Source organism: Sardina pilchardus, chromosome 18 (genome assembly GCF_963854185.1).
Source record: "Sardina pilchardus chromosome 18, fSarPil1.1, whole genome shotgun sequence".
NCBI lineage: Eukaryota > Metazoa > Chordata > Actinopteri > Clupeiformes > Clupeidae > Sardina > Sardina pilchardus.
In genome coordinates this window covers 13920625-13942780 of record NC_085011.1, presented here as the reverse complement: position 1 = coordinate 13942780, position 22156 = coordinate 13920625, and the positions used below count along the sequence as shown (strand labels likewise).

General features: G+C 43.7%; 1 protein-coding gene across 1 annotated transcript in view; it reads left to right on the top strand.

Moving 5' to 3' along the window:
• Positions 1 to 10225, top strand: part of kcnma1a (potassium large conductance calcium-activated channel, subfamily M, alpha member 1a) — a 136793-nt gene extending 126568 nt beyond the window's left edge. Inside the window, exons 24-29 of the mRNA XM_062520384.1 lie at positions 918 to 1031; positions 3623 to 3753; positions 5726 to 5920; positions 6401 to 6519; positions 6797 to 7018; positions 10072 to 10225. Coding sequence (XP_062376368.1) covers positions 918 to 1031; positions 3623 to 3753; positions 5726 to 5920; positions 6401 to 6519; positions 6797 to 7018; positions 10072 to 10093 — 803 coding nt within the window. The 3' untranslated portion in view covers positions 10094 to 10225. The remainder of the gene's footprint in view (positions 1 to 917; positions 1032 to 3622; positions 3754 to 5725; positions 5921 to 6400; positions 6520 to 6796; positions 7019 to 10071) is intronic.
• The last annotated feature ends 11931 nt before the right edge of the window (positions 10226 to 22156 follow it).

Genomic DNA, 22156 nt, shown 5'->3' with positions numbered 1-22156 from the left:
ACCCTCTGGAGAAATAAATGTCATATTTTATGGACATTAACAAAATGATACATGTACCATCAGGGCGCTAAGCCTGTGGCTGCCTGCAATTGTCACCCTCCTTACCATCACAAGTTTTAATCATCGGAGCGAACCCGCGTTGGGGTGACTCCGTTCACATTGTGATTTTTGGGAGGAAGTGAGCCGTGCATGTCGTTTCCCTCTGTTCCGCCGAGCCATTCTAGCATTTTCTGCCCAGGTCTCTTCGACGTCTTGGCAGGAAAATGGCATCCTCCACCCCCCATGTATGGAATTTGCAATCCTTTTAAAAACTTTGTGACCTGAATATATTCCTGCCATTATGTTTGTCACTGAGAAACTATACGCTGGCATTTTTTCTTTAGTCAGCACTAAGTGATGGATGTCAAAACACAAGCAATGCATTATGCATATAGCATTACTGATTTAAGGTGTTTACTTGTCAGCTTGAGGAAATGCAAAAATGTCAAGTCATGTGAATTCATACGACCTGTCACCAGCACTTGTATTTCATGGTGCAGAATCGCACTATTTCCGATAAAAGGTTTTCAGGATCCACTTCACCAATTTTATGGTAACAAAATGAACAACATATAAAATTTATACCCGCGGGGTTGATGGAAGGCAGCAAAATGCTAAATATGTCTCAGCTGACCCCTAAAAAGGGAGGATCTGGGCTGCAGGTTTTAGACTGGTGTCAGAGCCATTTTAGCCCTTCCTTTCATGACAGAACATCCTATTTTCACATCAAAAACATACTCTTCTTGACAGTGAAAAACAGCTATTACAAAACGATGGTTATAAATGACAGTGTATGGACATATCTTTCACGGTTATGCATATACACACACATCAAAATGGGATGGTAATTGACCGTTTCTCCTGCATTTCATTCAAAGGTTTCACGCCTCCTGGAATGGACAGGTCATCCCCAGACAACAGTCCAGTACATGGCTTAGTTCGGCAAGCGTCCGTCACAACTGGATCCAACATCCCGATCATAACAGAACTAGGTAAGACATACTCAGAAAACATGGTTTTTAAATTCACTGCTGCAAAAGTCCCCAGTTATAACTAAGTCAAAAGCCAGTTAGTTTGTCAAAATGGTTTAGTTTTGGTATATATTGCTCATGACTATAAGGTCCATTTCTAAAAAGAAAAAAAATAGATGTCTCTTGCCTGGTTGGCAGTAGCACTATGTTTTATAGTAAGACACTCCTGGCAGACAGACGAGGGGGGAAATGTCAGAATGGGTCCATTTATTAATAACAATGGCTATGTATTCCCCATGGCACTCGGACTCATGAAAGTTTTAGATCTCGGAGGGCACTAAAAACACCAGAGACCGGCCACTCTTAGTCCCCACTCCCCCAATTAGGAGGCAGTGGACCGGAAGAGCATCTGCCGACGTGGCCAGAGAGATGGGTGCACTATCAGGCATTACCAGCCAGGCCGGGACAGAAGCACTCCGGGCCCTCACCTCCTAGTCTCTTTGTCTTTGACACTGTCGGCCCCGCGGCAGGTTTTAGTCAGTCAGACTCCGACCGAGAGCCAACGCTGGCAAGGCGAAAGAAAAGAAACGCATTTTAAAGAGGTGATGCTCAATGTACAGGTTTCAGATCTGTCCCGGGGAGTTTTTTTTTTCCTTTCGCGGTTTGTGTCTCGGGCCAAATCTGTGAAACCCCTATCGAGTGTGATGGAGACGAAGGCGTCCGCCGCCGCCACTGTCAGAGCTGGCACCGGGCTCGCCCCAGCACCGCCATATGGCCGAGCGCTCAGCAAGGAGATACTGTACCTTCAGATTTACAGTCCGTGCGTTGACATGGTGCTCTCTCACTCTCACATGTGCTTTCTCTTTGAGCCTGTTTCAGTGACTATCTCACTCACCACCCCCCCTCCTCCCCTTCTCGCACTTGTTTTATCGCCATTAGCTAAGCCTGGCAAACTGCAGCCTTTGGTTTCATTCAGTCAGGAAAAAAACGCTGGAACCAACATACAAATGATAACTGAACTGGGTAAGCTGTGCCTTTGTCCTCCTTTTTTTGCCGCAGTGATGTTTTCTCGCCCTCTTTTCTTCTTCATCAGCTCGTCTTGATTTATCTGGCTGCAGTAGAGGCCTGTTCCCATGGCATCACTTTGAACACATTTTTTTTTCATTTTTTTTTTATTCTCGGTTCTGGTTGAAATTGACTGTCTTGTTTTTGGCCTTCTTTTTTTAATGATTTTTTTCCCTCCTCTTTTCTCAGAGCATCGCTAGGCCTTTGATCACGCTCTAGTCTGTCCTTGTGGCTGTTTCCATAGCATCTCCCCACAGTTCATATTCTTTGGCCCGGGCTCTTTTTCATCAGCCTGTTGTCTGTATGACTGACATTTCTTTTTCCACCGCTCACAGGAAGTCTGGGAAGAAATCAAATTCGAAAAAAAAGACCCTCAAGATCAAACTTTCCTTTAAGCTGTTTATTTTTATTTATTTTTTTTTCATTTTTTTTTCGCTCACTCGGCTAGCCCTAATCTCGGAAGCATACATCTTGAGAGGGGGCTGAAACAAAGACTTGACACAAAGACTGTGTGTCTGTGTGTGTGTGTGTGTGTGTGTGTGTTTGTGTGTGTGTGTGTGTGTGTGTGTGTGTGTGTGTGTGTGTGTGTGTGTGTGTGTGTGTGTGTGTGTGTGTGTGTGTGTGTGTGTGCGTGTGTGCGTGTGCGTGTGTGAAGTGCTGTTCAGATAGACTATGGGTTTCAGGGCTCTCTCTAAGCACTGTCCACTAGAACAAGAGGAGATAACCTTTGAAATGGAAGACAAACAGTTTTGCTAGTAATATCTCTCCTTAAGGGTATTTCTTTTGTTTTTGGCTTACAGTGGTCATTAATGCTTGAATTTGTGTCCATATTACCTTCTCCTTTGTCCTTTTGAGACATAATAATGGATTTCTTTCTTCTTTTTATATCAGAAAATGTTTTCTGTTTCATACTGAGGTGGGAAGTATGCCAAAAAAGCATACTGTAAATATCTCCTTTGTATGTGCTAATTTAAAGCACTCTTATTAGAAACCATAAGTTCTTACAGCATAAAATCCAGTGTACAGAACTACGTTGAATATTTATTTTTACACTGTGTACATTCTGTATATGCACTTATATACAGGTGCATATGCTTGTGTACTTTTTTTTGTCAGACAGACATTCAGGATTGAAGTAGTAAAAGGGCATGCTATGCATGTGTTATGTTTTTTTTTATTTATTAATTTTTATCTGAGTCTGCAGATAATAATTGCAACACTTTTACACGTTTTTATGATTTGCTAAGTTTCATTTGTGTGTGTGTGTGTGTGTACTGTATGTCCCCAGTCCATTTTATCCCCCTTCTGATGCCCTTGTGAACACCACAGCGAGAGACTCGAGCCCTGTAGACGGCCCGAGTGTCTAAATGATTATGTTATCGCCTGTGATAGTTTTATGCTCAAAGGATGTGTGGCAGAAAGTCCCATCTAATGTACAGAAAGACAGGAAGTGCCTGTGGAGAGAGTCTCTCGCTGGGAGTGTCAGTTAGAGGGCTGTGTGTTCTCTGTGCGTGAGCTCTGACTGTCTGTTCCTCCGTGTGCTCCAGTCAACGACTCCAACGTTCAGTTCCTCGACCAGGACGACGACGACGACCCGGACACCGAGCTGTACCTGACGCAGCCCTTCGCTTGTGGGACAGCGTTTGCCGTCAGCGTGCTGGACTCCCTGATGAGTGCAGTGAGTGTCGCAAGGGATATCTGGGCCAGGGCGTAGCTGTGTGTAACATGGTGTAGTCTCTTCACTTAATATGGAGTGTGTTCGGCTCTGCTGTCAGACCGAATGCTTCCCATGTATTTTCATGACCATGATGTTGCCGTGAGAGACAGAAGGAGGGATAGCTGAACTGCTTTTATTATTATCTTATTATTATTATTATTACTATTATCTTCCTCTCTTTTCCCCATCATAACACCTTTTTTATGCCAAGGGTTAGGGTAAAGGAGATACTGTAGTTCAACGCTCACTAAGAAGTGTGGTAAAAAAAAGTCTTAAAGGTGTGCTTTAATGGCAACTCGTATGCCTTATATGATCTGTACAACTTAAAGAATCGGTATCATGCACTCAGATGTAGAATCCAAGCATTACTGGTAGGCTGAAGTTAGTGAATGAAATGCCACATTGATCAGACAGCACAGTCATCCGCACTGACATCAAAAGGAAAGTTGTTGCCATGGATTCTCATACAGTATCACTTTCAGAAGGCTCATTAGATCTCTTAACAAGGTAAAACACCCCGACTTCCCAACGGCACACATGCCATACTCAGGTGAGCCATTAGGTCCAAAAGCTTTAATCTCTAAACAATGTCATCTTCTGTTAAAGCAAAGAAAGAAAGAGTTCTCTCTCTCTCTCTCTCTTTCTTAGTTTCCCTTCTTTGCTTTCACTCTCTCTCTCTCTCTCTCTCTGACCACTCTGTTATCCCCCTCACCCATATGATGGCTTAATTCCAGGAGCCCTCAGTTTGAGTGAAGTTAGAACAAAGCAGCCTTCAAGTGCGTTTCGCTCTGGACAGAGGTGAAGCCGCCTAATAGACAGCTCTCATCCATCATCCTGTTCAATGTAGCTGTCAGAGGCCCAAAGAGATGTTCCCGCGCTCAGCCTCACAGTGACACCCCAGACAGACCCTCGCTAGGCTACACCACAGAAAAGAACACTATCTGATGCACGGCTGAAAGGAGAAGCGCTTCATAAACACTACATTGTTTCAATAGGCGCGGATCATTTTAAGCCCAGAACACGTAAACATATGTGGACAAAAGGATATGCTAGAGCTGAGACACAAGAGCATAAGGAAGCAGTTATAGGGGGCTAAAAGCTATAAGAGAGGTGTGGTGGTGGTGGTGGTGGTGGTGGCTGTACAGTTATGCCTGTCTTATACCATTTGAAATGTCACTTTGACCAAATTGTTTGGGTTGTATTTTATGACAAGCTTAAACAACATGTTTTATAACAGGCATATTTAATGGAACTATCATCACCACTTTCTGTAGGAAAATAATGTCACATAAAGAGCCCTATTTTCATGGATGTGAAAAGTATGTCTTAAGGCCTCATGATCATATTTCAGAGTGCTTATTGAAACTTCAGTGTTCATCTTAAATTCCTGATTATCAGGTCTTTGTCCTTATTGTCTTCACATAAGTCCAGTTCAATTTTATGGCAATTACGTAAAGGAATGAAATAAAATGCAAAAAGGAAATATGCAGCAGTTATATGGAGTGATTTTTGTGATATTTACTATAAAAGTAACTAAATTTCACATTTAGAGACAACTTTAGAGTTCTCAGATGCACTAGCTAATTTGATTGCATTATTTCTGGAAGAAATAACCATGTAGTGAGAGAACAACTGGGACCTAATATTGAGCCTTGCTGCACACCACTCAAATTTGGTTGAGACTGCCATTGTCTTTTGATTAACACAAAATTGTGAAATGTACAGTAGTCATAAAGTTCTATAGATAGAAGTAAACAATGTTGAATTGATGCATAGAAGTCTGAATTTCGTCGTATTTGATGCCTAACATATGTTCATGTACATATGTTGCACATGCATTACACAAGCAAGGGATTCCTTTAATCTCCCATCTTGACTTGTTGTTACTGCCATCATTTAGTACTTATGGATGCACCACCCCTTCTCTCACCAGACGTACTTCAACGACAACATCCTGACGCTTATTCGAACCCTGGTGACGGGAGGAGCCACGCCGGAGCTGGAGGCGCTGCTGGCTGAGGAGAACGCACTGAGAGGGGGCTACAGCACGCCGCAGACGCTGGCCAACCGCGACAGGTGTCGGGTCGCGCAGCTGGCCCTTTATGACGGGCCCTTCGCGGACTTGGGGGTAAGTGGATGTTTAAGAGGAGCCGACAGGTTCTGTCACGTCCCCGGGGCAGTACACGTTTCACACCACTGGGCCTCTACCACATAATAATCGGAACTGAATAAGAACGCGTACAACAAAAGGAGGTTGTTGTCTGTGCAGAGGCCTGAAAAATAATGTCTGCCTCTAGAGGTTCAGTTTGTCGTTTTATTTGTTTATAGTGTTTATTGTAGTGTTATCACCACAATGTTTGCCTATTTGTCGATGAGTATTTTTAGGCAGTGTCGCTAGGCTACATGAAAGCACATGTGAAGATGAAAATAAAGGATACCACTTGTCATGCTCATTATATCGGTTGATGGGAGATCCATTCCTGTGCTGTCATTATGTCTGCTCATATTCAGTCTTAAACAGATCACATTGTTTTGCTCTCTGAAATGGTTGGTCCTTTTGACTGAAATACTGGTTATACAACAATGTCTTGTTATCTCTTGCTTTCAGGACGGTGGATGCTATGGGGACTTGTTTTGTAAAGCATTAAAAACATACAACATGCTGTGCTTCGGAATCTACAGACTACGAGATGCACATTTAAGTTCACCGAGCTCATGCACCAAACGGTGAGCTCATCAAGACCCAGCAATTATTTTTCCTTCATTTTTATATCTCTACTCCCAGCGGGGTCTTTACAATGCTGATAGTTTGTCCCCTGTGGTGGGCTATTTGACCTCATGACTTCTAAAACAAATCAAAAGCTGGCCAGAGAAATGCCAGGTCCCTTGGTACCTTAACTAAATGGCCACTAAGACCCTAAAATATTATTATCCTCTTAATAAGTACAGTCTAAATCAGAGGACCATGAAACACTCATTCTCCCTTCGTTTCTCGGCCCGGCAGGTACGTCATCACCAACCCGCCCTACGAGTTTGAGCTGGTACCATCAGACCTGATCTTCTGCCTGATGCAGTTTGACCACAACGCGGGCCAGTCCCGGACCAGCCTGTCCCACTCCTCCCACTCCTCCCATTCCTCCAGCAAGAAGAGCTCCTCCGTCCACTCCATCCCCACCGCCAACCGCCAGAGCCGCAGCAAGGCCCGCGAGGCCCGCGACAAGCAGAAGTAAGAAAGCCCACCATGCCATGAGCCCACCACGCACCCTTGCGTTGTGTTGTGAAGCTGGTGACTCCTCGGAATGCGTGTGTGTGTGTGTGTGTGAGAGAGAGAGAGAGCGTAGTCGTGGGGTTTGAATATTTATGCGTGTTTGTGACTGTGGGTGTGTCTACGCCAGGTCTGCGTGTATTTAAATGTAGTCTGTGTCCAGCTTCTGTCCAGCAGAAGTGTCCCGAGTAACATGTTGTTTTTTGTGCTTGGAGTTCTTGTCATGGGTCGTGCGTGTGCACCTAGTGTCATCTGCATGCATCCCCCGATGCTCTGATGTGACATCTAACATAACAGCCATTGCTAAAGCACACCCACACTGATTCCTGTCAGCTTTCTATTGCACATTTGTTTAGGTGTCACAGACCTATGCACTCATACAGACAGCTGTACAGGCACCTACACATACTGTATGTAGGTCAGATAACCCATTCATTGTTTTGTAAGCTTGGATATACATGTTAAGAGACATGCCAAATATGACACAGAGAATCGGAAAACCAAACAAAAAAATGTTGCTTGTACAAGGATTTGTGTTTCTGTGACTGTCACTGAAGGTGTATATCCTTTGTGTTTGTGTCTATACATGCTAATATTTGTATATTGGTTATATACAAATATGCTGTGTATGTTAGTGTATTTGATATTTATCCAATCAGATTATCGTCTTTTTTAAATACAACTTAATACAGTATGTCCACTAACCTGACCAGAACTGACGTGACTGCAGGTGTAAATATGTAGCCCAATCATCACCGGACATCCGCTTCTTCTGTGTTCATTCATTCACATCTGTTTAGTCTTGTGTGCGTTTGCAGAAGTTTGCATGTTCATGTTTTTATTAATTACACTGCTTAATTTTAGTTCTGTTTTACTTTTCTAACAAAACATACAGTATAGTGTCTAGTAAGTAGCCTACAGTACAGTAACATTAGCATTTCTTTCACAGTACTGAAAGTTACTGCTAGTTTGCCAAAAAGAAAATTCAACCCAAACAGTTATATGGATTGTAAATGCTCTTATGGATATCTACAGAATAGAACCTGTTTACAGTAGCCTATAGGGAAAAAGCCGTCTTTCTGCATGAAATGTTTGTGTTTTCATGCACAATATACCTGTAGCCTTTAGGCTTTTGGATGTAGGCCTTCCCGTAAAGTGCCTTCAGACAAAGCTCACTATTATTGCCAACAGACAACATTGGATTGAATTGAGTTGAATTGGACTGATTCTCCAGCGAAAACTGTAGAAGTTTTTAAAAGACAAAAGACAAATAGCTGATCATTTAGTAGATTTCTAAATTCTAAACATGCACATGCAGCCAGGCCATAAAATAATACTACTGCATAATTTGTCTTACTCATAAATGTCACTCTCAGTTATGCAGAAGCAGGTTAATAATTTATCAGACGTGTAATGGCAGACAAGTGGTGTCTCAGTCTTCTTGCTTAAGGCTTTCTGATACACAACATAATATTTGTAATCATAGAGTATAGTTTTCTTTAGTGTTAATAGTACTTCTGTGTAGTAATAATACACTTTTTAAATCACATATAGAAATACATTGGTCATTTCAGTGATTGTGTTTTGGAGATGTCGTTTGCCTTAAAACTTATGTAGCTCACTTTTTTTTCTGAAGTGCAACAAGGATGAATAGAATGGGCCAAGGTATGCAAGTTAATGATTCTGCATGACACCGCACCTGTTGTGGGGTTTTAAAGCATAACTTTGTCCTTTGTGGAGCACTGTTATGAAGGGAAAACCTTTTATTTTTCTTTAGAAAACTAAGTCATGCCTCTTTTTTTAATTTTTGCTTTCACATGAAAAGCAAAATGGCTGCCTCTCCTGCTGCCCCCTTGTCATGCCCAGGATCTCACCCCAGCACTGCATGTGGATGACCATGTTTCCTTTCTTTATTCCTCCTCAACCCTTCTCTCAGTTCATATGATATTCATGCGGTCTATGAGAAGACAGCTCTCTTTTTGGTTTCATTCCCCCCCTTTTTTTAAGGTATAAGGAAAATTGCATTGTGTGAGAGGTCTGTGTGTTTGTTATGCTATCCTATATGAAAAGTTCATTTATATTCAATATTTCACATTGATGTGTTAAAAGTTCTTTTTGTATTAAAATGGTGTGAATATTCGGTCACATTTATATTAGTGTAGGATAATGAGGTAATTTCCCTGAAAGTCCTAAAAGTTCATGTTCATATAGAAAGCCAGAATTTGCTGCCAACATGAAGCTCAAGTAGTAAAATATGAAGCTCGTCACCTCCACCCCCAACCAAAAGTGGATGAGTTAGGAGGGGGAAAAATCACCCTCTTGCTAGCAATCTCCTCTAAATAAAAAAAAAAAATAAAAAAAAAAGAAGGCCAAGCGTGAGATTCTAAATTGCCGAGTTTGGAGGGCCCTCTCCAAATCCCCCTCCTTAAGCCCTGGGTGTGATCCATCAGCGGCGGTATCGCGGCTGAACTCAGGGGAGCGGGGGCGGGGAGGGGGGGGGGGGGGGGGTGGCGACTGACACCTCACACCACCCCAGGCAGCGGCTCGCGTACATCAAACGCCTGCACTGTGACACGCAGCCCTGCAGTCACCGGCTGCCTGACACGCCGAAGTGTGCACCACATCTCAAGTTCAAATTACATGTTCCAGTGTGTGAGGAAAAGCACATTAGAAATGAAACTGTGGACAGAGCTGGGAGAAAACACCTGCGCCATATGTCTCTAGTCCACCCCCCCCCACCCCCCATGTTGGCAGGCCCTGTTCCAAATACAAACCCCTCATATATTACCAAGTCATTACCCACACATATCTAGTATTAGATAAAGGGGAACTGTGAGTCTTGAGATGTAGTAGGGAGGTGTATTCATGAGATGAGCTTTATAAAAATGCTCTATATGTTAACAAAGGTATTTTTGAAGGTGTGTGCTATTGGTCAAAAGTGGTCATGTACTGTAAGCTGTGGTCAGTCTGGGCGTGTGGACTCTAACTTTGTGCTCTCTCGTCCCCCTCTGCAGAAAAGAAATGGTTTACAGATGAACCAGAAAATGCCTACCCAAGGAACATTCAAATCAAGCCTATGAGCACTCACATGGCCAATCAAGTCAATCAGTACAAATCCACTAGCAGCCTGATCCCACCAATCAGAGAAGTTGAAGACGAATGCTGAGTTCCAGAGCCCCTGACAGCGCGTGGGGAGGTGGACATACTTTTTTTTGTTCAAGCTGAGAGGCAACTACGGTGGCGACGAGCGGTGTTGCAATGCTTCTGTCACAGTTCTTCACGATCGAGGACAACTGGAAGGGACCTCCTATGTGTATACCTTTTAACGTTACTTCCATGCTTTTTGGGAAATTATTTTGTTTATAAATGTATACATAAGAGATGTATATAATTGACAATCAAGTAAGGATTGTACAGCCCCCTAGCACTTTTTGAATTTACTTTGAGAGTTCAAAAAAAAAGTCTTTCCTGCTATTCTGTTGCAATAGTTCACCATGTATGTGTCCAGACTCTACGACTGCACAGTTGTAGGGGATGACGGCCATGTCAGTAACACCCATCATCCATCGCCCCACCGACATCTCCTGACAAGCTTTCAATTGGCCAACACAGTTCTTTTTTTTTTTTTGGTTACCGGTACATATCCCATGTCTCCTTCTTTTTGTATTTGCACTAAAAGTGATCAAGTTGTTTTTATGAATGACTTGAAACATCAAAGCGTTAGCCAAGCCATCGATATCATGGGAGAAAAAAAAAACAAAATACGAAAAAAAAAGTGTCAACTTCATTTGAATCCACAGAAGTGGAGGGGGCACGGTGAGCTTTGCTAGAGAGGTGGTGATGCTGTGGAGAGAGAGCTCTGGCACGGCTAACAGAGAGCCTCCCTCTGACACTTCCCCCTGACAGCTTGTGCGTCTGCTGCTGTCTCATCTCATGGGGCTGATGCTGTGTCTGCACTGGCACCCAGCTTTGTACTGCATGGTGTGTGCTGGGGCCATTAAACGTGACAGTTCAGTGGAACTCCGCCACTCAGCCTGGACATATAGAGAGAGAGAGGGGTGAACGCGCAAAAAAAAAGCCATCTTCACCCACGATAAGACAGTCCGCGGGGCGCTCATGCACTCCAGTGTACACGTGCAGTAGTGAGGAGTAGGGGTTGTCTCCAAAACATAGGTATATCCATATTTGGCAATATGTTCTGCATTACTGCACTAATTCTGTTGATGTCTTTCCATCGCCTGTGTCTGTGTGGAAGCCTAACTGTGTGACATGCGGCGGCTCCGCTCGAGGCTCATGACGTGTTCAGCGGAACAGAGACAGGTCAGCCATGCTGGTGTGGGGACAGTAAAATAAACACGAGAATGCACTGTTGGCTTTGCAACATAGTTGTGTCCCACTTGTGATTGAGCCCCAGAACTACGCCCAAATCATGAAGAGGAATCAGTATGTCTCAGAATTAAAACATATGAGAGGAATGAATTGGTCTGAAGTGAGAATGCCACATATCGCGTGAAGTGGGTATCATCGGGTCCTCCTTTGGCTATTGGCACTGCCTGGCACAGGGTTGGCAGGGAGGCAGCAAAGAGCTTGGATGTTCTCCCTGACCAACCCTCATGCCACTCCATAGAACCACACCACATGACTTCCTCTGGGCAAGTACGAGAATGGGCTCAATCACAGCTGGTCAACACTATGGATAGTGAGGAGGGACATGCCACTCATGTCCTTATGCTTGCACACAAGCCTAACAACAAGTCATTAGGAGCTGAACCTGAGCCGTCATGAAGCCTTGATGATGTGACGCTCGTGCTGTTAAAAGAGGATTCGCAGATATTTGAACGTTGTTTCAAGTCTTCTGGCAGATTTATACATACGTACATACTTATTTTGTATCCATATGAGCATAACCATTTTGTACTTATTTTTATACACATCAGAGAACTTTATTTCTAAATTTAGCTTTTTTTTCCTTGAATACAGCTGTACCAGATCATGACATATCGATACAGTTACACACAGACAAACCACACTGCTTTGAAGTCCGTATCAGAGACACACCTGGAACCAGTTCAAAGCCTCCAGTCTGAACCCTCACCTGGTTTCCTTTCAGTGTTGTTTTGAAACCCACCCGGGTTGCTTTGAGGGATCTCTAAAGCTCTATGACTAATAATGATATAAAACTGTAAAAATACACCTCATTTGCCCAGGCAAACTGGGATGGACATAACCAATGAATGACAGTTACTTTTATGTTAACAATAGTGTAATTCCACGTTTGAAACCTTGTTAATACTATACAGGCAGGCCCGGACTCTGGGGTGGTGCATGAGGACAGTGGGGCGTTGCTGTCAGGCCCACCTCCACACTCTCTCTGCTGTAAGGGTGGAGTGGAAGTACTTGATCCATGATGTTTGGCCTAAATTAGGCCTGGAGACATGGAAGGACTTGGAGATATCGTCATGAGCATTATGCATAATACTGTAATTCTCTGGAACAACTGTGTTTCATAATGGTGTGAGATTCACCTACAGTATGAGTCATAAACAGTGAATTAATAGCCATATGATTGTAGACAAAAGAAAAAAAAAATGCTTCACTATAGTTCAAATTATTTTGAGGAGAAAAAAATATATACATGGTGTCTAAATCTGTTGTGTAAATTCTGCCCATTCTAGACCACTCTTTTTTTTGTCTGAAGCGAAATGATCTCAGCTTTAATGTTTGTCTGTGAGGTGTACAGCTTGTTACTGCTGGAGCTCACCAGACTTTGTCCTGAAGTGAATATTTGAATTGTGATTACATTGGTGTTACACTTTGTAGCAAGTAGATTTCTTTAAAGAATAATGTGAGTAATGTTCGTATAATTGGATTTGTCGATGACATACTTGCTAGGAAAAAAAGAATATTAAGAATTAAGGCATTATACAAATTGACATTCATTATACATTGGCACAAAACTACAAATTTATCTTCTCATATTATTGTTTCTTATGGAGCATCCTTTCACTGTAAACACCCTGTAAACATGCTTCATTAGGATTAAGTGAGAGAGGTATGAACCTGGCTGGCATACTGTCTTCAGATGCATGATCAGAATCAGGTGTAAAATAAAAACATAGGGTAGCACCAGTTTCAGCATATCTGGGAGAACATTCTTAATTTTAATGTTCTTGTGAACTTTTATATCTGGGTTTACATTCCATTTTGTCACTTTGTGTTACCATCACAATGTTCATTGTTTGTTTTCAAACTGTTACAAAAAAAAGCTTATAATTTGTTTACAGAGAAAAATAAGATCCTCAAATTTAAAAAAACAATACGTTTATGTTGAATGCAAAGCAGGCAAATACTTTTGGTGACCCACCTTTGAAACGTTCTTGCCTCCCCTCCCCTCCCCTCCCCCAGCCCAGCTCCCAGACTGTATTAGGGAAACCATGACCCCAGACTTCCCCCTTTTTTCCCTAATGACATTTCAAAATGGAGGTGACATGACACAAATTTGTATTTTCACAAAAAGCATCTGATGTCTAAAGTGCCATGGGAGGTGCTCGGAGGTCAGCATGGTCCAGCCGTTGGCAGCGGGAGCGCAGTGGTGGTGTGTACGGCATGCAGCACTGGCACAGAGAACATCCAAGCCCTCAGTGCCTCTGTGCCAGTGGAGAGCCAGGCAGTGCAGTCAGGCCAAAGGAGGAATCCGCCAAAGACCCACAGACGCGAAAAGTGGCATTCATTGCTCTAAATTTTTAAAAAAAGATGCAGATTTAACTCGCTCCAAATGTAGGTAATTGTTGCAAAATGGCTGGATCATGCAGGCTGAGCACTGAACAAGCTTTTTTTTTTCTTTTTTTTTTTTTTTGGTCTTTGTACAGTATATTCGCCCGTCCATTTGCTTAAAGATTGCATCTACTCTCCAACAAAGCATATCCAGAGTGAAGAGGAATATATTTCATATTTTTGTCATGTTGCATATCTGTCACTTCCTCTGCTGTAAAAGATGAACACACTAACTTGGTGGAAATTGTAATATAAGTAATAATAATAATAAAAAAAAAAGAATATAATGTTGGGGGGTTTTAAGTCTTAAGGTAAATTTGCATCTGGCTATTACATGTTGAGTAAAAGTAACTTCTTTTTTCTGTTCCAAGTAAATTCAGGACATTCATTCTCTGAGCAGTTACAAACCTCTGGCACATCCTCATAACAGAGTGGCGGTGGCAGTGGCAGGGAAGGGATGGGTTTGAGTTTTGAGCTAACAGGAAAATGGAGAACATGATGGTGCTGAGTTGATCTACCTGACTCTGTCAAAAAAAATAACCTGCTGATAAATATACTGTCTTGTACAAAAAGTTGTACATAAATTGTACATGGTTTCTTTTTGTATTTTCTCAGATTAAAAATGGATGTATTTGTGTTCTAACATCTGTGCCGCTGTCCTCTTCTTTGCTATTTTCAGTGTTGGATGAGGTCAAAGGTCAAGGCTATAATCAGCTGTCTGTCTGCTATTTAGGATGTTCCCAAGGATTTATATTAGTACCTCATACTATGACATACTACAGTAATACACCAGACAGTCAGAATTATTCAATAAATGGAAATGGTCTGCCAGTAATATTGATGGAAATCACACCTTTGGACCATAAGTAAGACTCAAAGTGAATGTTGATTTAGAATAATCCTATTATAAATAGATTTGATTACATCTTTGAAAGGTAGCAACATCGCTATATTCGTTTGTGTCTGTTGAGTATTTTCATGTGATCTGATTACTGCTATTAAAAGCACCCGTAACAAGATTTGCTCTCAGGGTTGAGAAGCACAACAATAAACAAACTACAACAAAGTATGAACATACTGTAACTCTGATACAATATACAGGGAATGCACCGACAGCAGTCTGTAGAAAAAGATCTCAGAATTCCTGTACCATAGCAGCTCTTTTGCAGATTGATTTGGGGGGGGATTGGGGAGACCGTTTCCTACCAGAAACTAGAAAGTTTCTAGGTCTGTAATCACCTACAGAGGGCCACTCAGACAATGGCCATTCGTCATGTTATGAGATCAAAATGATTTTGGAAACGCTATGTTAAGGTCACAAACTATTCAAAGTGCCTTTTAAAAAGCCTTTCCTAATTGAATGGTAAATGATGACATTCTAACATTCTTACAAAACCAACCCCAATCTTCTTGAAGTAATGCAATGTAAACATTATCCGTGCTTTGAAACGCGAGGACTGCTCTCTGTACTGTTGCACTTGGCTCTGAATGGAGACTGCTGGAGCCCTGTGTGAGAAGCAGCCAGTGAGGCGCAGGGCAGGCGTGGAAATGGAGCAGATGTTGGCTGCTGTGCTGATTGGGGGCCTGGTAATGGTGGCACATGGGGCAGCTGAAATTGATGGCTTGTTAGTAGGGCCTGGCCCCTTTGTGAGATGTTTTCAAAATGATTGATTTACAATAAAGTGGCTTCTGGTGTGCGCATGCAGGCAGAACGCTCTCAGATCGATCCTGCTGAAATTGATTGATCAGCCATTTAACTTGGCAGCATGTTTACCAAAAGAGACGATGCAAGACCCATTCTTTCAGTGAGATCAAAACATACAGATTTTTTCTCAAACACACTGTAAGAATCTGTGGTTTTGGCCAAGTTTGTGAATTGTGTGCTCTGTCATTTCTTGAAATGTAGACTTGAAATATGTTTCCAATTTTAAAAAAAGTAAGACGTGTCTGCTGTTTTACAGGTGATGCAGACAGATTATCACAACAGTTTTAATTTCACATTCAGGGGTTTGACTCGATAGCATTCCCAGTCTGTATCACCAGCAGTGTTTCATTATAGCATTTATCAGTAAAATCCAGCATCCCACCACCACTATTAAATGTAGGTGGATAGTGGATTTGTTCATTTATACATTTACTCATCAACTGATAAAACACAATACAATATTGTCACCATAGGTCATATTGGAGTCATCTTATCAGAGACAGCACAGTAATTCCACAACATGATGGCACACTACTAGGCTCGCTCACCTTCCCAATGTAAGTGTAATGACGATGGAAAGCCATTATCTGTGTCCATGTGGTGACATCTTCTGTGAGGCGTGGTGCAGGGGGAGCTCTTCCCGCCGTCGCCTCCACAAAGCCGGCCCTTCAGCACCTCAGCCCTGCAAATCATCTCACAATGGACCCTCGAGTCTGTCCTTTGGATAATTGTAGATGAGAACAGCGCAGCACACTCTCACCTTGAGCCTCCGTGGCCCCATCATGCGGCTTATTAATGATTTTACACAGCCACTCATGGCTGCCGACTGTCAGGATGCCAATAATATTTACTGGGTGACAGGCGGCGTGCGGGGCTGGTGCGGGGGGGGGGGCGCGGGGGGGGGGGGGGGGGGGTGGGGTGAGGCCAGAGACTGGGCTGATTACACCGCCGCGCCTCACAGCGCCTCGGCCCCGCCACCCGCTCCACAAATAACCCCCCCCCCCCCCCCTCCCCCCCCGGCCACAGCCGGCAGGAGAGACGCCTTGCAGTAACCAGCGAGACCCATTCTCTGAACCACACCATACACCCCCCCTCCCTCTTCCCATGCCAACAACATGGAGCAGCTCTGCATGTTTAAACACACCTGGGAAATGTACTTGCATGCTAATGCTTTACCTGAGGACAACCTGGAGAAGTGTGTAAGAAAGGGCCTGGAGTGGCACTATTGGCAACGCTGCTTTTAGAAAGGTGCTGAGAGTCCTGTCATGTGTGACTAAAGAAAAGCTTATTTGTGTAGTCGTTATGCGCCATTTGCCACATCAATAGGTTGCACAAATCAAAAACAATTTTCCGTGTGGGTTGTCAGCAAGGTAAATGAAACAGAGAACTTTCAACTATTGAACCCCACGCGATCAATGGGTGGCAATTACAAGTGGGGATTTGTCATCAATTTGACATGAGCTCAAATTAATTTCAGCAAGTTTGTCTGACCCCAGATGAAACAGCAGAGGTGTAAACATGCTGATTCTGACAGCAAAGAAAACTGATTTCTTCTCCTCTCACATACAAAAAAAAAAAACAATAATAAAAAAAAAAAAATCCTTTTTTCCAGGTAATTTATTTTGGACTTGCAAGCTCGTCTGCTCATGATGACAAGACAGCAGGGACACAGACATTATGTATACTTGTGTGTCAACCTCACACACACACACACACACACACACACACACACACACACACACACACACTCACACACACACACACACACACACACACACACACACACACACACACACCTTACCCCCCATGTCGGGGGGTCCTCACCCGGCCCCTCAGGCATGATAATAGTTACCATGACGATGCGGCACGCCGGGCGCGGCGAATAAACAGAGATCCTTTACGAAAACAAGAAGGCCATTACGGCCGCGTGTCAAATCAATGGTCAGAGTGTCCTGCCTGATTAAGCCATCTCCTCTCAGCACTGACACCATGTCAATAGTGTCACGGCAGCGGCGGCGGAGGAGGAGGAGGAGGAGACGGCGGAGGAGGTGGAGGAGACGGTGGTGGAGGTGGAGGGAGGCAGCTCTCCCATGATTGGAGTGAAATGCCCATCAGTCAGCCGAGCTGAGGGGGACTAATGATTCTCTGTGCTGCCTATTAGAAGTACATGACAACTCAATCGCGCTCGCGCAGACAGACAGAGACAGGGACAGGGAGAAAAAGAGAAACAGAGAGAGAGAGACGAGAGCGAGTGAGAAAGGTATAGCAAACGTGACCTTGTAGCATCATCCCAGGCTGAATTGAGCTGGAGAGAGCAGCTGATCTTTACATGAGGTGATGAACTGGATAGGCATTGATCAGCAGAAGGGTTCCATCTGCTGTTATTGTTTCTCTTTGTCCCTGGCACCCTGCACAATGTCTTATCTTAATCATACTCTTCAAATAATACAATGATGTATCATAAAGTGCATCAGGAATATAGGCTATATTTTTCTGGGAGCTCTGAGAACTAGCTTCCATCCTAGACGCACCCATGCAAGCGGTGGTGGAGAGATAAACAATTAATCCTCATGTTGTAGCACAAGCACAACACAATCGGGCCCTGCCTCGGCCTCGGCGCCTGGTGGAGGAGCTGTGCTGTGCGTAAGCGGCCTCCAGCTGACTGACTGATCCAGGCTGTCAGAGGGAGCTCTTCCCCCGGTGCTCAGCTGCCAGCTGTAATGTTAAGCCACAGAGCCCCGCTGGTGGTCCATGTAATGGAGACAAAATCTATGTTATCAAAGGGGGCTACAACAGCCCAAGCGTCGGGCTCTTCCACTGGGAAGCCTCTTAATTGAGCAGCATTAACAGACCACTTATACATTCGCCAGTGGAGAGACTCTAGCTCTTCTAACGAGGGGAGAAAATTGGAGGAGGAAACGGACTGGACTGGTGTGATCATGGTGTGGGAGAACAAAGAATGCGCTACGCAGAAATGAGCCTCTTTTTCTGTGAAACACAACTTTTTACTTTTTGCATCTGCTTGAGTTTTGTTTAGTGAAAAACAATAACACATTTTTGGCCAGTGTGGATGAATAGTATTCCATGTGAAAATAGTTGTTATGTTTTATAGCTATATATATATATATAATATTGTTATGTGTCCTCATTATCTGTGGATGATTGTAGAGTCTTCCATAAGAATGAGCCCAGGGGAAGAAGAGAGAGAGGCATCTGTCTTTAGTGAGCTGCAATCACCTCTCCTGCACTTTTAGCTGTAGGGATTTTCTATTCTCACTCCTCCAATCAATATGTTTTGAACATGGTTTTGTTAGGATTATCAGCCCACAGAACCAGTAATACCCAAATGTTACAGTTCATGGATAAAGTTTATCCACTCCAAACTCCGAGACAAGCAGAGACGGTGAGAAGAGATTCTGCTGCGAGCAGTATATCGACAGCTTCTGTCTGTGTCAAGCTTAACAGCAAATACCAGCTTCTGGTCATGTTATCAAATTATAACGCCGCCATAGAACAATCCAGTTAAAACTAGTCTGTTAGAAATGAGACAGAATACATGTATTTAATACATTTCCATTGTACTGTACCTCTTATAAACAAACGTTTATTTCGGTGAGCGACATTAGAAATGTCCTTGCTGTGCTTCCTGGACAGCACTCTAGCAAAATCATGACTAATTTAAAGGCACAGAAAATTGCCTGTCCTCAGAGAAAACCTTTTGTTGTCAGTGGTCATTCACCGCACCACACGGAGTAGCCTCGCCGTTCTCATCCAAGGCGAAAAAAAAAACAAAACAAAAAAAAAACAGAAATTCTCCAGGGTATAATATAATTTTGTCTCAAAGCGAGCTTTATTGAAACAGAAAAGGCAATTTGTTCGGGGAGCAGTGTGAGACGTGTGTGTTCTCTTGATGTCCTGTTCTTCCTCATTAATAATAACCACGCTGACAAAACACAATTTTCAGCACTAATGTGACGTGGAGGGGCTCCCTAATATCTCCCTCACACTACAGCATCCCCTTGCATTTCACACACTTACAAGCGCCCAAATTGTCATTGCAGACATTACGGAAAGGGGAGATGAAAAGTTAATTCGGTATCAGACGGTGTTGTCAAGTAGAGACAGGAAGAAAGAAAATAACAAAGAAAGAGAGAGAGAGAGAGCGATTAAAAAGGTCTATCATGACCATCAGAATTATGGCTATGAATGCATGGGTAGAGAAAGCTGCAGTGAGCCATTCATCTTCACCGCGTTTGTGATTCAAGGACTTCATTTCTGGGGTAAAGCATCTTCCCTTGGGGATCATTCGGGACAGTCTCAACGATCTGTGCATCCTAAAAGGTGGCAGTGCGACAGATCCCCCCACCCTCTACACACACACACACACACACACACACATACACTCACACACAGAGACACAGACAGACACACACACACACACACACACACACACACACACACACACACACACACACACACACACACACACACACACACACACACTCAGACACAGACACACACACCTTTTCCTTGCCATTAGCTGCTGCTGTGTGTCAGCCTGGAGATACTTCTATATGTCACTGTCAGCTTGGCAAGGCCATGGCCCTCCCCGTGTGGAGCTCTGCCCTGAGCCAAGCCCAGCAGATCTGATCACACAGGGTCATGGTGAACACCACAGACAAGCCATCGCCCCCTCCAATCAGAGCCACCATCAGCAGAGACTGCCCACAACATATGGAACAAACATCTTAGTGACACACTACAGATAAGCATGTGAGAGACTCTTAACCTCAATACAGCCATCGTATGACAATAAAGGACAGTATTTAGGGAGCTTTATGGTAAAATATCGACCTGTTTCCAAGCTACGTTCTGCAGACGTCAGAAAGGCCAGGCCATGTGTGATGGGGAGTGCAGCGTTTGGTGGATTACACCTCCATGGGGCATATTTGTGATGTTTAGTGGCTATGCCAAAGTCACTTCGCAAATGTGAGTAAATGCCAATCTTTCCACCATTGTCTTCTGGTCCAGTGTCTTCCTTTTGTCAAGTCAAGCACGTCAGATGAGAGCTTTAGGCCCAGGCCACGCAGCGCACAGATCTGTGGGAGGACATCGGATGAGTGCGCTCGAGCAGGCAGCCACGTGAACACGAGCGGCAAGCACACAATGTCACAGAAAAAAACGAAGAGGCAGAAAGACAAAAAGATCACAATTATCCTTCATCTTCACGTCGGCAGATGAATCAGACAAAGCATGTCTGTGTTTCGGTATCAGCCGGTTGACATACCTGCTTCGCCGCATTACCATCTCATCTCCCGATCGGAATACACAACTACTGTTCAGGGCCAGACGCACGTGCTTTACATCCCTGTCAACTGACATCGGATGCATTGAGCTGATTTAGGAGTCAAACGCGAAGTAACAAACTACTGCACTCTATATCCTCACTCCAAATAAAGCCTGTGTGGAGGCCATAAGCACCATTATAATTACTTGAGCAGTGCTGTAGAAGCCCCCACGGCCAGTCAATGGGAATAACATACAATGCTTTATGGCCATAATAACACTTTCCAAATATTCTGTTTTATAAGGAGACAAATAAGCGCTGACCGGCTGACTGCGAGGCCCAGATGAGTCGCTCCTCACCTCCAGTCGTAAACTCTGATTTACGGCCGGGCGCCATAATTTAGCATTATTCATTTGGTCTGTCAGTGGCACATTGGAGCTTAATAGAAATGCCAGCAAGCTCGCTGATTTACTTAGTAAAATTTTCATCCCAAGGTTGGCCGGCACATGATTGGAGCCGGGAAGAGCAGGAGGAATTCATGCATTATGTAGCAGAAAGTGACATGACCTTCAGCCATCAGGGCCTTCACCTCGACGCTATATTACAGCTGCCAGGGAGCCCTCAGCCGCAGCAGATACATGTGACGTGTTTAACAGTGTTTTACACAACATTACTGATGCTTTGCATTGGATGAGCTGCTTTTATCTGCTCGTCCATTTCCGAGACACTGTAATGACATTGGAAGTAGGACCATTTATGACACCCAGAGTCCCATCAGATTGCGCGGGCACACGCTATTAATAATCATAAACTAACCGAGGAAAAATAAGCTGCCGTTACCGGCGGGGTGAGAGGCACCGGAGCATGGGCCGGAGAGGCGCTCTATTTCAGCCAGATTATCATTCAGCTCTTAGAGATACTGCGCCAGCCGCAATCATTCACTGTGATTACAACCGCACTAAGTATTTCAATTTAAGTGAAAAACTATGTGTTACAAAAGAAGTCGTTTGAACTTAACACATACCGAGAGTATTGTTGAAGCAATTGCATTTCAATGCAGCAGGCATTAAAGCATGACCATAAATACTTCAAATGGTATAAATATAAACGGCTGATGGTGTAGAGAGAGAGTCCATGCACACGCCCCGTGTGCAGGCGAAAGGGCCTGTTGTGTTGCTGGCGTGACTGCGGTAATCATCATGTTATATTTACAGCATGGACTGAGTGCATGCTAAGCCTGGCTTGAGCCACAGGAATGCATGAGAAACACTATTTTCCCACACTGGAGAATGGGGGTGGAGAAATCAATAGTTTCAGTGTTAGTGGAGCTTTG